The following is a 13,741-nucleotide window of genomic DNA, read 5'->3' on the forward strand; positions in this document are numbered from 1 at the left end:
CTATTCATATGGTTTTTACTGGCTAATTTTGTCAGAAGTAAACTTCCAGGTCCTTCTCCATAGTCTGTCTAAGTCTGGAAGCTCAGCTGAGACACATCCACCATGGGTGACCCTGCTGGTGTTTGAAATACCAGTGGCATAGCTTACAGCATCAGGGCAACCTGCAAGCCACCACAGTACAACAAACTGACAGACATGTGGGGCTTGTAAATTTGGGGGTTACTAAACTCAGCTTTGGGAGCAGTGGTAGCTCAGTGGTAGAATTTCTGCCTTTCATGCAGGAGAACTAGATTCAATTCCCGGTCAATGCACCCCAAGCACAGCCACAGCCAATCTGTCATTGGAGGCCTGTGTGTTGCTATGATGCTCAGCAGGTTTCATCAGAGCTTCCAGACTAAGATGGAATAGGAGGAAAGGCCTGGCAATCTACTTCTGAAAACTCAGCCAATAAAAACCCTATGGATCACAATGGTCTGATCCGAAATTGATCATAGGAATGGTGTAGGACTAGACAGCATTCTATTGTGTGTGGGTTTCCCTGATGTCTTAGGCTGGGTTCTCTAGAGAAGCAAAACCAGTAAAGCATATAAATGTATGAATAGAGAGAGATTTATATCAAGGAAATGGCTCACATGGTTGTAGAGGCTGTGATGTCCCAGGTCTGTAGGTCAGGATAGAAGCTTCTCCTGATTCATGTAGCCACAAGGGTTAGTGAACCCAAGACTGGCAGGTCAGAGAGCAGGGCTGTTGCTCACAGGCCGTGAAGATCAACAAATTCCAAGATCGGCAGACAAGACCTCAGGTAAGATGCTACCTCAAGTCCTAAGAACCAGAGGTCTGACAAACAGGAGCCAGCTGCGGGATCCAGAATGAGCAAAAGCTCCCCATCCCTGCCTGAACGTCCGCCCACATTCGATGCAGGCCACACACGCAAGGAAACTCCCCTTCAATGGATTGGCTACTCACAGCAGATCCCATCATGGGGATGATCACATCAAATCTCAACAGGGAAAGGACCAAAATACCACATGATGGTCAAAACACTGAGTATCATGGCCCAGCCAAGTTGACACACAATCTTAACCATCACACATGAGTTGGGGGCTGACTTGAAGGCAGTAACAACAACAACTCTCATGAGCTCCCAATGTAGGGCGGTAACATAGAAGATAACAAACTACACAATGAATTAGATGGACCCACCATGGTAAGTGCTAAAAAAAGGTAGTACACTGACTGGGTTGTTGATGATGGACGTTGGTTGAAAAAGTTTCCCCTGAAAAAGTGATGCTTGAGTCAAACTCCACATTAGTTTTCTATTGCTGCATGGCAAATTTCCATCAACTCAGTAGCTTAAAACAGCAAAAATTTATTACTTCACAGTTTCTATGAGTCAAAAGTCTGAACACAGGTTAGCTGGATCCTCTGCTTAGGGTCTCACCAAGCTAAAATCAAGGTGTTGGCTTCGGCTATGATCTCATCTGAGTCTCAGCATCATCTTCCAAGCTTGTTCAGGTTGTCAGAATTTAGTTCCTTGTGACTATATGACTGAGGCCCCATTTTCTTGCAGCTGTCATTTACTCTAGCACCTCCAGGTCTCCCTCTCACAGCATAGCAGATTACTTTTTCAAAGCCTTCAGGAAAATCTCTCTCTGGGTCCTCTAGGGCAAAATATTATATAATGTAACCTAATCAAGGGAGTGACTATCCCATCGTATCCAAAATCTCTGTCCCCACTCAAAGGCAGGAGATCATACAGAGTATTATGAATTGAATTGTGTTCTCCAAAAATATATGTTTAAAATCCTAACTCCTATAAGCCAGAATCAACTCAACAGCAACAGGTATACCTGTGGATGTAATTCCATTTGAAATAGGGTTTTTCTTTGTTACCTTAATGAGGCCATATCAGTGTAGAATGTGTCTTAAACCAATCACTTTTTTTTTCTTTAAACTGAGTTTTAGGTGAAAGTTTACATAGCAAATTATGCTCCCATTTAACAATTTTTATACAACTTGTTCCATGACATTGGTTACATTTTTCACAATGTGTCAACATTCCCATTATTTCCATTCTGTTTGTTCTGTTTCCATTAATCTAACTTCCCTGCCCCTTCTTAGATTCTCGTCTTTGTTTTAGGGTAAATGTTGACCGTTTGGTCCCATATAGTTGATTATTTAAGGAAGCACAGTATTCACAGGTGATATTATTTATTTCATAAGCCAAGTTATTATTTGGATGAAAAGTGACCACCAGGAGTGGCTTCAGCTCCAAGTATCTTAGGGTGATAGTCTGGAAGTTCCTCTAGTCTCTATCGATCCAGTAAGTCTGGCCTTTTTTAAGAACTTGAGTTTTGTTCTAGATTTTTTTTCACCTTTCTGTCTGGGACCTTCTATTGTATCCCTGCCTGGTTGGTAGTGGTAGCTGGGCACCATCTAGTTCTTCTGGTCTCAGGCTAGATGAAACCATGGTTCATTTAGGCTATTAGTCCCATGGACTAGTTTCTTCTTTGAGTCTTTGGTTTCTTTTATTCTCTTTTGTTCCCGATGAGTAGAGACCAATATTTGTATCTTAGATGGCTGCTCACAAACTTTTAAGACCCCAGATGCTACTTAACAAACTAGGATGTAGAACATTATCTTTATGATCTGTGTTATAGCAATTGACCAAGTTATTCTGTGAGACCCTGGTCCCAAGCCTTCCAACCCAGTAATCCCATCCCACGAGGTATTTGGTTATGCCTAGGCAGTATCCACAACTGTGTCCCCATGTGGCTTATTATACATATATATGAATATATATGCAGCACACATAAACATGCATATGCATATGCCTACAGATATACCTGTACATGCACTCCTATATGCTCATACATGGCTTCCTATACACATATATGCATACCAATCCCTTTTGAGATACAAAAGGAGCAAACTAGGCAAGAAGCAAGGAAGCACAAATGGGGAAAGACTGAAGCCACATAGAGATCACCAAGGAACTGAGGAAGAAAGGCTGAAGGGACAAGGATTTTCCCCCAGAGCAGACAGAGAGAGCCTTCCCCTGAAACTGGTATTCTGAATTCAGGCTCTTATCCTCCTAAGCTGTGATAATATAAATTCCTGTTTGCTAAAGCCACGCACTTATGGTATTTCTGTTATAGCAGCACTAGGAAACTGCAGGGGGTGGGAGTCTTGAGGGCGATCATCTTAGAATTCTGCCTATCACAAACTCTGAATAACAAGTTAGAATAACCTGGTGAAGCGTGGGTTCAAAGATGGGAGACAAATGTTCTAGGCCGAGGGATTGGTACTTGCAAAGACCATGAAAGCCCCTAGTAACACAATTGTTCAAGAAAATGGAAGATAGTGTTGCCAAAGGGGTAAAGCAGATGGAGTCTGTCACCATGTGAGGAAGAAGAGATAGAGAGGGGCCACTTCCTGTAGGGAGGCTATAAGCTATGTTAGGTGTTTATTCTAAGAACAATGGGGCACCAAGACAGGACTTTGAAGATTGGGCCCCCAGACTCTACAATCCTCATGGGAAGGACTGTGTCTTGTGAGCTCTGCATTCTAAATGCCTGACACATGGTGGGTGCTCAGTAAGTTTGCTCTCTGATAGCTTTTCAACTCCCTATTTCTTTGCTGGAGACCCTGGATGTTGCAAGCAGTTAACACGCTCTGCTGCTAACTGAAAGTCTGGAGGTTTGAATCCACCCAGAGGTGCCTCAGAAGAAAGGTCTGATGATCGACTTCCAAAAAATCAGCCATTGAAAACCCAACAGAGCACAGGTCTACTCTCATACACATGGGTGGCCATGAGTTGGAATAGACTCCCTGGGAACTGGTGGGCTGCAGATGATAGTATGCATCCATCTTTAGATGAGGAAACCCGGGCTTCTAACCGGTTTGTTCCAGTTCGAACCCCTGCTGAGAATTTATCTTTCCATCCCAGATATACAGAACCCAAATCTACAGTTTAACAAGATCCCCAGGTGATTCTTATGTATAATAATTTTGAGAACCACTGGTCTACTAGTGGTTCTCAGAAGTGGTCCCTAACCAGCACCATTAGCATCGCCTGGAAACTTGTTAGATATGGAGATTCTCATCAGGAGACCAAACTGGAACAATCGGTTGGAAGCCCTGGAGGAGACTCAGAGAAGGTTACAGATCCACCAAGCGGTGGAGCTGACCTTCTTCAGTCCGTTGGACTCCAAAGCCCTTTAACCCTGAGGAAATGACAAGGCAGAATAGGACTTGAAGCTTGATTTGGACTAGAAGGTTGTCTGCAGATCTGGCGCTGTGAACAAAACCAGTATTTTGTAAACAAACAAAAAAAGTTGCGGTGGAGTGGATTCCCACTCATAGCGACCTATAGGAAAGAGTAGAACTGTCTCATGGGGTTCCCAAACCTATAAATTTTCATGGAAACAGGCTGCCATATCTTTCTCCTGCAGAGCAGCTGGTGAGTTCAAACTGCCAACCTTTCAGTTAGCAGCCCGCGCTTAACCACTGAGCAATCAGGACTCCTTATTTTGTCAAACCAAAAGCAAAAAAAAAAAAAAAAACCAAACCCGCGGCCTTCCAGTCGATTCTGACCCATAGCAACCCTATAGGACAGGGTAGAACTGCCCCATAGTTTCCAACCAGCGCCTGGTAGATTCGAACTCCCGACATTCTGGTTAGCAGACGTCTTAACCACTGCGCCACCAGGGTTTCCATTTTGTCAAAAGGGACCATGAAATGAAGTTGCCACTCCACTATTCATTCCTACAAAAGAGACTGTACCAGGCAGTTCACTTCTCTAGTTGCATTTTGGCCCACTGAAAAACTAAGGTGACCCCACAATGATTAATTCCAGCCCCTTCAGCTCTGGTTTGAACCTGTTTCTGGCTCGGCGTCACACACCTCTTAGTTCGGCATTCGCAGACTCAGCCATTTCCAATCCTCCAACTTGGGGTGCTTCTCCATTTTGCAGAATTCTCCCATCCAGCTCAAGGATAAGCGGATCGAAGCGGTTGGGCCAGAAGGTAGTGGAGGAGGAGCCGGAGCTGTGGTCTTAAATGGTCTTTTGCGCACACGGGGAACCGATTCGAGGGGAGAAGGGGCGGGGCACAGAGTGACCCCGCCCTCCGACCCCGCCTCCTGCCCGGCCCCGCCAGCCGTCCCCGCAGCCTGCCCAGCTCCGCGGCGCATTGTGGGATCTGTCCGCCTGCGGGGAGGTGGAGGACACGGCGGTCGGTCATGGGGATCCAGACGGTGAGACCCTGACTCAGTATCGTGCACCAGGAGACCTCGCCCCATCTGGTTCTGGGCATTCACCTCCGGGCCAGGGGCTCTCACTGCTGACCCCACCCCCCAGGGCTCTGGACACGCCCTGGATGCCCGGGTCCGGGTACTGCGCATCCTGGGTGGGGACCCTGCCCAGGTTACCCCTCTGGTCCCGACATGTCCCCGCCCCGGAGCTCCAGATCGCTAACCCCCGGCCGGCTGGTCGTACGGGACGGTCATCGCCCACGCCCTGGGCTCTTCCCCAGCGTGGCGGTCACGCTGCCTCCTCTTCCCACAGAGCCCAGTCCTGCTGGCCTCCCTGGGGGTGGGGCTGCTGACTTTCTTCGGCCTGGCTCTGGGCTCCTACCTGTTTCGGAGGTCCCGCCGGCCGCAGGTTACTCTCCTGGATCCCAATGAGAAGTACCTGCTGCGACTGCTAGACAAAACGGTAAGTCGTGGAAGAAAAGGCCAGGGGAGGGAAGGGAACCAGAGTTCTGATGTGAAGCAGACAGCACCCAGGACAGCATCTGAGGTGGCTGGGATGCCCGAGGGACTTGGGAGCACCCGACCCCCTTGGTGAAACATGTGTCATCCCTCCTCCAGACCGTGAGCCACAACACCAAGAGGTTCCGCTTTGCCCTTCCCACCACCCACCACATTCTGGGGCTGCCTGTGGGTAAGGACAGTATGGAGTGGGCTCCTTTCCCTGGGATCCCGAGAGGGTGATTCCCCTTCTGGGGTTTCCTAAAACAGGCTTCTTCCCTCTATTTCCTCCATACCCCATTCCCCTTTCCCTACCTGGCTGTCTATCCCCTGGGCTGTGAAGTGCCCCTGGGCCCCTCTAGGGTGTGGTATCTGTGCCCCCGGCCATCTTTAACACTCAGCAGTCTTCCATCCTTCCTGCATGATTTGTTTAAGCAAGCACTGATTTTTTTCCCATTGCCCAGACCCTCAACTCACCGGCTGCTGCTAAGGTCCTGGCAGTAATTGATAAGTTTCTCCAAGGAAAAGCTTGTGAGGAATCCACCTAGGGCTCAAAGGAATGAATCCTCCCTGCCTGGTAGTTCATTGGGACTAAAGCAGAAAGCAAGACATTCTTATTTTCTAAAACCTTCCTGAGGGTATTGAAAGGTAAAAAAGATGCGGCACTTCCACAAGCCACCCTTATGTTGCTCCCTGTATGGTCCCCAGGCACACATGTCTACCTCTCTGCCCGAATCGATGGCAGCCTGGTCATCAGGCCATACACTCCTGTCACCAGCAATGACGACCAAGGCTACGTGGATCTTGTCATCAAGGTAAGGGGGTACAAAGGAACTCCAGGAGCTCCTTACTCCTACTCTTTGTAGAATTTGTAGAAACTTCCAAGATTTGTTTGATAGCAAGAGATGGCAGGTCCTTTGTGAATATGAGCAAAGGATGTGGACTGGGAAAAGATAGCATGTGTGTGGTCCCTGCTCCAGCCTCGGGAGTTTCCGTTAACAAGATTCAGAAACCAGTGACATTCCAAAGAAGATATTTTCCACTCTGTCTTATCAGGTCTACCTGAGGGGTGTACACCCCAAATTTCCTGAGGGAGGGAAGATGTCTCAGTACCTGGATAGCCTGAAGATTGGGGACATGGTGGAGTTTCGGGGGCCAAGTGGGTTGCTCACTTACATTGGAAAAGGTAATGCCCTCTCTTCTCATTGAGCCCATCTCCCATTTCTCCAGTTCCTATAGTCCTCTTGGCACAGTGTGACTGTGTGTACTTGTGTGTGTGCATGAAAGGGCCATAGCTGTCTTTCTTTCTGACCATAGCACTGGTACTTACAGAGAGGCACGTTACTGAGCCCCGTTTGTCACAGGGAGAAGTTCCGTGTCCACTTGAATTCACCAGCTATGACAGCTGTGGAGATTACTAAAGGAAACATAATGCCTCCCTCCCTACCCCCCAAAGATTCGTACCTCAGGCTGAGCTGTGGAGCAAGCCAGAGATAGCTTTCAGCCCCTCCCACGGGAGCAGCTGGGTGCATCAGCATGCCTCTGGAGCTTCTCTATGCCACTTGGGAAAATAGATTCACACCTGGCACTATGCCTGTCACCTTCACCAGGGAGTGACACTCTGACAGAAGCAGCTGATGACTCACCACGTGGTTCTGAGCTGACTGGTAGTTGGCAATATGGGCCATAGCTCTGGCCGCATTGTCCCTCAAGTATATTATTTGTCAGGGCTGGCTCAACTCAAACCTCCACCCAGATTCCAGAATCAGATTTCATAGCAGTGGCTAACCTGGCTTTGGACATAGTTTCAAGTCTGTATTTGTTTCTTTAGGTCCCTGTATTGACTTTGTTCTTCTTCCCTTCTCTTCCCTTGGCTCCTCAGGGAATTTTAACATTCAACCCAACAAGAAATCTCCACCAGAACTCCGAGTGGCAAACAAACTGGGAATGATTGCTGGCGGGACAGGTGTTTGTCACTCAAGGGGCCATTCTCTCCCACCACTGTTGATTGTTACCATGAAAACTTCCAAGTGACCTTCAGGAGGTTTGGTGATCATAGCCAAGCTGTTAATCAGGGGATTCCCAGCAACGTCTAGTGCTCCCTGGTATCTGAAAAATAAAATCATAATCAGGTAGAAACAAAAAAATTTTTTTAAACCGATGGAACAAGAGAAATAAATCAGGGGGGCTCTCCCAAGATCTTAAATTGAATGAATTTAATAATTTTTTAAGTGAGAGTAGACAGAAGCACCTAGAAATGACTGGTCAGGAAGAAATAAAATTAACATCGGGGACTACTGTGTATCAGACACTGTGCTAGTCACTTTACATATGTATCTACAGAGCAGGTATTTGCTTTTCCATTTTACAGAAGAGAAAAATGGAGGTTCAGAGAGGTTGAGAGGTTTCCACAGGGTTATTTAATTGGTAATGGACAGAGACAGGACTAGTACCAGAGTCTTCCTGATTCCAAAGTATATGCACTTAACCACTACAAGTCCAGTGTTCCAGAATGGCCATCATTGAATCAGGAGGTGCCTGTAGTCATCTATGACTGTTCTAGTCTCCAAGAGAAAGTGTCTTCAGTTGGTTCTTAGAAGGATTTCAACAAAATGAACTTATGTGAATATTAAGAGTGTCCAGAATTCACCTACCAGATATGATTTTCAGTGAGTTTGGGATAAATGGCAAACCTCTCCAGAAATGTAGGTACTAGATACCCAGAAGGAGGCTAGAGGATTAGGATACTAAAGGAAAATGGAACAGAGTAGTGAATGTGTAGAATTAAGATGAAAGAGTTGGTCAACTAAAGAGCTGGGACAGGGGAGAGTGTGGCCACCACATCTCACTAAGGGGTATCTTTATGCAGGGATCACTCCGATGCTACAACTGATCCAAGCCATCCTGAAAGACCCTGAAGATCCAACCCAGTGTTTTCTGCTTTTCGCCAACCAGGTTGGTTTGCTTTTCTCAGTCCTGGGACTTCAGAGTTGCTGTATGGGTAGAGCTGAGGTGTGGTACCAGTGGGCAGACCTGGTCCAGTGCCTGTTCTATCCTCTGCCCAAGGTCCCCTGTATAAGGTAGAAGGAGGAAAGAGGGCAGAGCATTGGGCCAAATTTCTTCCTCAGCCCCCAAGGAAAGAAGAAAACATTTAAGGAATCTAGCCCTGAGCATAGAAACCTGGGTCTCCTTGGTTAAATTGTTGTTATTGTTGTGTGCCATTGAGTTGATTCCAACTCATAGCAGCCCCATGTGACAGAGTAGAACTGCCATATAGGGTTTCCCAGGGTCCCTAGGAAGACCCTCAATGAGATGGATTAATACAGTGGCTTGAACAATGGTCTCAAACATAGCAACGATTGTGAGGATGGTGCAGGACCAGGCAACATTTCATTCTGTCATACGTAAGGTCACTATGAATTGGAACTGACTAAATGCCGCCTAACAGCAACAACAACAACAATCTTGACAGGAGCAGATCGCTAGGTCTTGTCTCTTGCAGAGTGGCTGGTAGGCTCAAACTGCCAACTTTCTGCTTAGCAGCTGAGCACTTAACCATTGTGCCACCAGGGCTCCTTCCATCTTTATTCCTTCACACTGTGTAGATAATGTTTGTTCCCCTCTCCTCCTCCTCATCCTAACTTCCTAAAAGTGCTTTCTGGTCTTTCTTATTCCCTGGAACTTTACTATTTCTCTGGCATTCTTGTTCTCTCCTGGTTGCAAAGTTGTTAAAGAAAAGATTTTTTTTTTAATGTGGGCCTGAGAAGGTTCCCAAAGACTTTGCTTCCCCTTTTCATTTCAGACTGAAAAGGACATAATCTTGCGGGAGGACTTGGAGGAACTACAGGCCCGATATCCCAATCGCTTTAAGCTCTGGTTCACTCTGGATCAGCCCCCAGAAGGTACCCTCCCCATTTCTGGGTGTTCCAATCTCCCTCATCATCAAAATCCAGGCCTTGCCCTTCTTTGAGTTCTACTTTCAGTGAAACCAGTCCTTGCTGACACTACCAAACTCTCAAGTGTGAGTGCACAGACACAATAATCTCCTGGGCCCTTTCCTTCCAGTTCCTGTCCAGTTTACTCAGTGGGTGGCAGGTGCAGCTTGAGGCTCGGCCTGAGCAGGCTGAGTATACCCCTCCTCTGCTGAGGCAGGCTGGGTATATCCCTTCTACGCTGAGGCAGTCAGAGGATACTCATCCAGCTGCTGCTACAACTTAATACCTCCTCGGGAGTCTTTTTGGACCCCCCCAATGGCTCATCCTTGTGGTATCCTGCCCCCTTGCCACATAGGTTTGTAGTGCCAGCTCTCTCCTCTCCCCTACATTTTAGATTGGGCCTACAGCAAGGGCTTTGTGACTGCCACCATGATCCAGGAGCACCTGCCTGCCCCAGGAGATGATGTGCTGATGCTGCTCTGTGGGCCACCCCCGATGGTGCAACTGGCCTGCCATCCCAACTTGGACAAACTGGGCTACTCGCAAAAGATGCGATTCACTTACTGAGCATCCCCCAGCTTCCTTGGCCCCGTTCCCTGCAATTGTCCCCAGTTGGTACTCAAATGCTATAAGCCCTGGGTTCCTTTTCTGATAGTATCAGCCTTTTGTGTCTTTCTCTGGAGCTGAAATGTGTATGCTACCTGCAGGAACCACATCCCTGCAGCCCATGGAAGAGGACAAAAGTGGAGTCATTCCCTGGAAGGCCTCCCAAATCTCCCTGTGATAAAAGGCCCAGGTCAGGCTCATGGAGCAATCTCTTCCATGGAGTCAGAAAGAAGGGAGCATGTATATTTGTTCCAAGACTGCCTAGTTCTTTAATAGCATCACGGTCTCACTTTCTGTGTCTATGATGAAAGGTATAGTCTGTGCAATGACTTGTACTTAATATTCAGTACTTAACCAATGGACAGGTTCTTCACATGCAAGTGCAAGTTGAGCAAACTACAGAGGTAGTGAAATTGCGGGAAAAGAGGAAATGATTTCTTCAGATCTCCAGTCCTCAGAAAAAGGAGGCTGAGATATGTGTTTGTATGTTTCTCTCTCTCTGCCCTTGCCCAGGCTACAAGAAAGTGGCCACCCAAAGTCTAAGACTGCTGTTTGTGGCAGGAGCCTCTGGCTATGCAAATAAATGGGGCTGAGGTCCCCGTGTGATACCTAAAGGGTTGTCGCATCTGGGGTCCTTGTTTCCAAGGCCTTTTGTGCCTGAGAATCTTGGGAGGAAGGGTTTCCCAGTACAGAATTTCCCCCGGGTCTTCCAAAGAACCTTTGACCAGTTGTTCCCTGTGCTGAAATGTGAGCTGCCACCAAACTCAGTGATCATCTCAGCAGCTGTCTCAGCAGAGCCAGAAGCTTAACTTCCCCTGGAGACTTTGGAGGTGGGGGAGGAGAACATACATGAAAAGAAGTGGTACCCCTCACAGTGGTCCTTGGGTTTAGCCGCTCTTCCCTTCTTCCTTCTCTTGGCCCTTCCTTCACCATATTTATTATCCCTCAGGATACCTGGCAAACAAATCAAAGTATTGTCTTTTTGTTTGGAAGAGAAGCCTTCTTTAAAAAGCAACCTGACTTCACCAGCCCCAGCCAGACTTGGTGTCTTGACAGAGTTGCCTTCCCAGAGGCCCATCTGTCCTGAGCAGTGTCCTTCTGCTCTTCTGTGACAGCATAACCCACTCTTCTCCTGACGTAGGACTAGGGTAGCCCCTTCAGATTCTTCTTTGTTAGATTCATTGGGACAAAGCAATGCATCAGGCTCAGGAGGAAGGTTGACATTGTTTTTCTGCATGGAGCTGTGTATTACTCTCTCTGGAGTCCCTGAGAGAAAGGCTTCGGGAACTGTCAGAATTCACCCCTTCGTAGGAGCCCAGGGAGGTCCAACCATAGGCTAGAGTCTTCAGTAAACCCTTCAAGTGGTGATCCATCATTGATCAGCTATTATGTGTATGGCACTGTGTTCTGTAAGACACAGTCTCAGCCACATCACCTCCCAAAAGGAAAATCTTGCTTAGGATTGTTGTCTCAGATAGTGGAGCAGCCCAGCAAAGATAATTTTCCACATGGAAGCTCACCATTCCTTGTCTTACAGGGTCTCTGCCTCATCCACTTGACATACAAACATTTATTGAAGACCTGTCATGTGCTAAGCACTGTTCTAGCCCCTGAGAATACAATTGTGACCAAGGTTGGTCTTGGGTCCCCCAAATAACTCACAGTCTAAGTAAGATAGACCAGTAAATAACTACAACACAGCATGATTAATGCTGTAACAGATACAAACAGGGTGCAGATGGGGCCTCAGGAGGGAGTTCCAAAGGATTCCTGAGAGGAAGGAAGAGAAAGAGAATTAATAGTTTTGAGTAACCAAGTACTGTGCTACCCAATCTACACCACATAATTTAATCTTCTTGATAATCCTTAGTCTTAAATTTAAGGATTTGTCAAAGGTCATACAGTTGATCAGTGGCTTAGAGAGCCTAAATGTGAACTTAGGATTGTCTTGAGTCCAAAGCCAAACCTAGAACTAAGCATTTTAGATCTTCAGGCAGAATGGGGGCAAGGGCAGGCCAACAGAAGATCAACATGTGCAAAAGCCTGGAAGAAGGAAAGAGTTTATATTTGGAAGACTAGGAAAAGTTCATTGAGGCCCAAGATGCAGGAGGGAAGGTGGAGAAAGATGAAGCCTGAGTGTAGTAGGTTGTCATGCCATGCAGAAGAAGCTTAAACTGAATTCTGTGGACAATGGGAAGTTTTTGAGGGTTTTCTGAATCCTGGCAAAACAATGGCTAATGTTTATGACGCATTTACAATTTGCTGGGCACAGTACTAAGAAACTGCATGAATTATCTCATTTAGTCCTGACAAAGGCCCTATGAAATAGCACTATTTTAGTCCCGTTTCTCAGATGAAGTAATTAGCCTTTGGAGAGGGGTTCAGTAATGTCTTGAAAAGATCAGAGGCTGGCCAGGGGCACAAACCTGGGTCTATGTGACTCTAGAGCCCATGCTTTTAACCAGCACGGAGACAATTAAGCCCTACTGCCCTCAGGCAGGAAACCCTGGTGGCTTAGTGGTTAAGTGCTACAGCTGCTAACCAAGAGGTTGGTAGCTCAAATCCACCAGGCACTCCTTGGAAACTCTGGAAACCCCAGTGGTGTCCTGGTTAAGTGCTCCAGCTGCTAACCCAAAGGTTGGCAGTTCGAATCCACCAGATGCTCCTTGGAAACTCTGTGGGGCAGTTCTACCCTGTTCTATAGGGTCGCTATGAGTAGGAAATGACTTGATGGCAATGGGATTCTTTTTTTTTTTTTTTTGCCCTCAGGCAAGGAGCCCTGGTGGTGCAGTAGTTAAAGGGCTTGGCCACTAACCAAAGCGTTGACAATTGGAATGCACCAGCCACTCCGAAGGAGAAGGATGTGGCAGCCAGCTTCCACAAAGATGTACAACCTTGGAAACCTCATGGGTATTTCTACTCTGCCATATAGGGCCATTATTAGTCAACTGGGCAATGGGTTGTTTTTTTTTTTTTTGCCCATAAGACACCTATTGTAGGTAATGAATAACCTCCTCTCCCATCTAGAATGGCAGTGGTTATGTATCATTTTGGGGAGAATTGAGAAAAACTCGGTCCCTCAAATCATTTTCTGTGTTCTGTGGTTCAGATGAGGGCCGCACCACCCTATATTGTCGCCCACTCTGGGTGTCACCCCTCTGGCTGCAATGTAGGAGCATGAGCTGGAGCAAGGGGCTCTCAAGTAAAAAAAGTTAGAAAGAATTCCACCATTTCTGACAAGAAATTACGAAGCCAATATTAGCCTTAGCTCGTAACCACTAGCCACCAGGGTTTCCATAAAACCAAACCGGTTGCCGTCGAGTTGATTCTGACTCATAGCAACCCCAAAGGACAGAGTAGAACTGCCCCATAGGGTTCCAGGGAGCCCCTGGTGGATTCGAACTGCCGACCTTAAAGTCTAGCCCGCTGCCTGTCACATATTAGGTGCT

General features: G+C 47.0%; 1 protein-coding gene across 1 annotated transcript; it reads left to right on the plus strand.

Moving 5' to 3' along the window:
- The first annotated feature begins 5,177 nt into the window (after positions 1-5,177).
- On the plus strand, positions 5,178-13,026 carry LOC100653743 (NADH-cytochrome b5 reductase 1). Its single transcript, XM_003410235.4, has 9 exons — positions 5,178-5,256; positions 5,567-5,716; positions 5,872-5,944; positions 6,460-6,566; positions 6,808-6,937; positions 7,634-7,717; positions 8,621-8,706; positions 9,554-9,653; positions 10,081-13,026. Exons 1-9 carry the CDS (start codon positions 5,242-5,244, stop codon positions 10,251-10,253), a joined length of 918 nt encoding a protein of 305 aa, XP_003410283.1. The 5' UTR covers positions 5,178-5,241; the 3' UTR covers positions 10,254-13,026.
- The last annotated feature ends 715 nt before the right edge of the window (positions 13,027-13,741 follow it).

This window comes from Loxodonta africana, chromosome 20 (assembly GCF_030014295.1).
Source record: "Loxodonta africana isolate mLoxAfr1 chromosome 20, mLoxAfr1.hap2, whole genome shotgun sequence".
NCBI lineage: Eukaryota > Metazoa > Chordata > Mammalia > Proboscidea > Elephantidae > Loxodonta > Loxodonta africana.

Bases quoted from the DNA above. Each gene is read 5' to 3' on its own strand.
- LOC100653743 (XM_003410235.4), top strand. The intron at 5,717-5,871 runs GTAAGTCGTGGA...TCCCTCCTCCAG, and splicing joins TGCGACTGCTAGACAAAACG to ACCGTGAGCCACAACACCAA. The intron at 5,945-6,459 runs GTAAGGACAGTA...TATGGTCCCCAG, and splicing joins CATTCTGGGGCTGCCTGTGG to GCACACATGTCTACCTCTCT.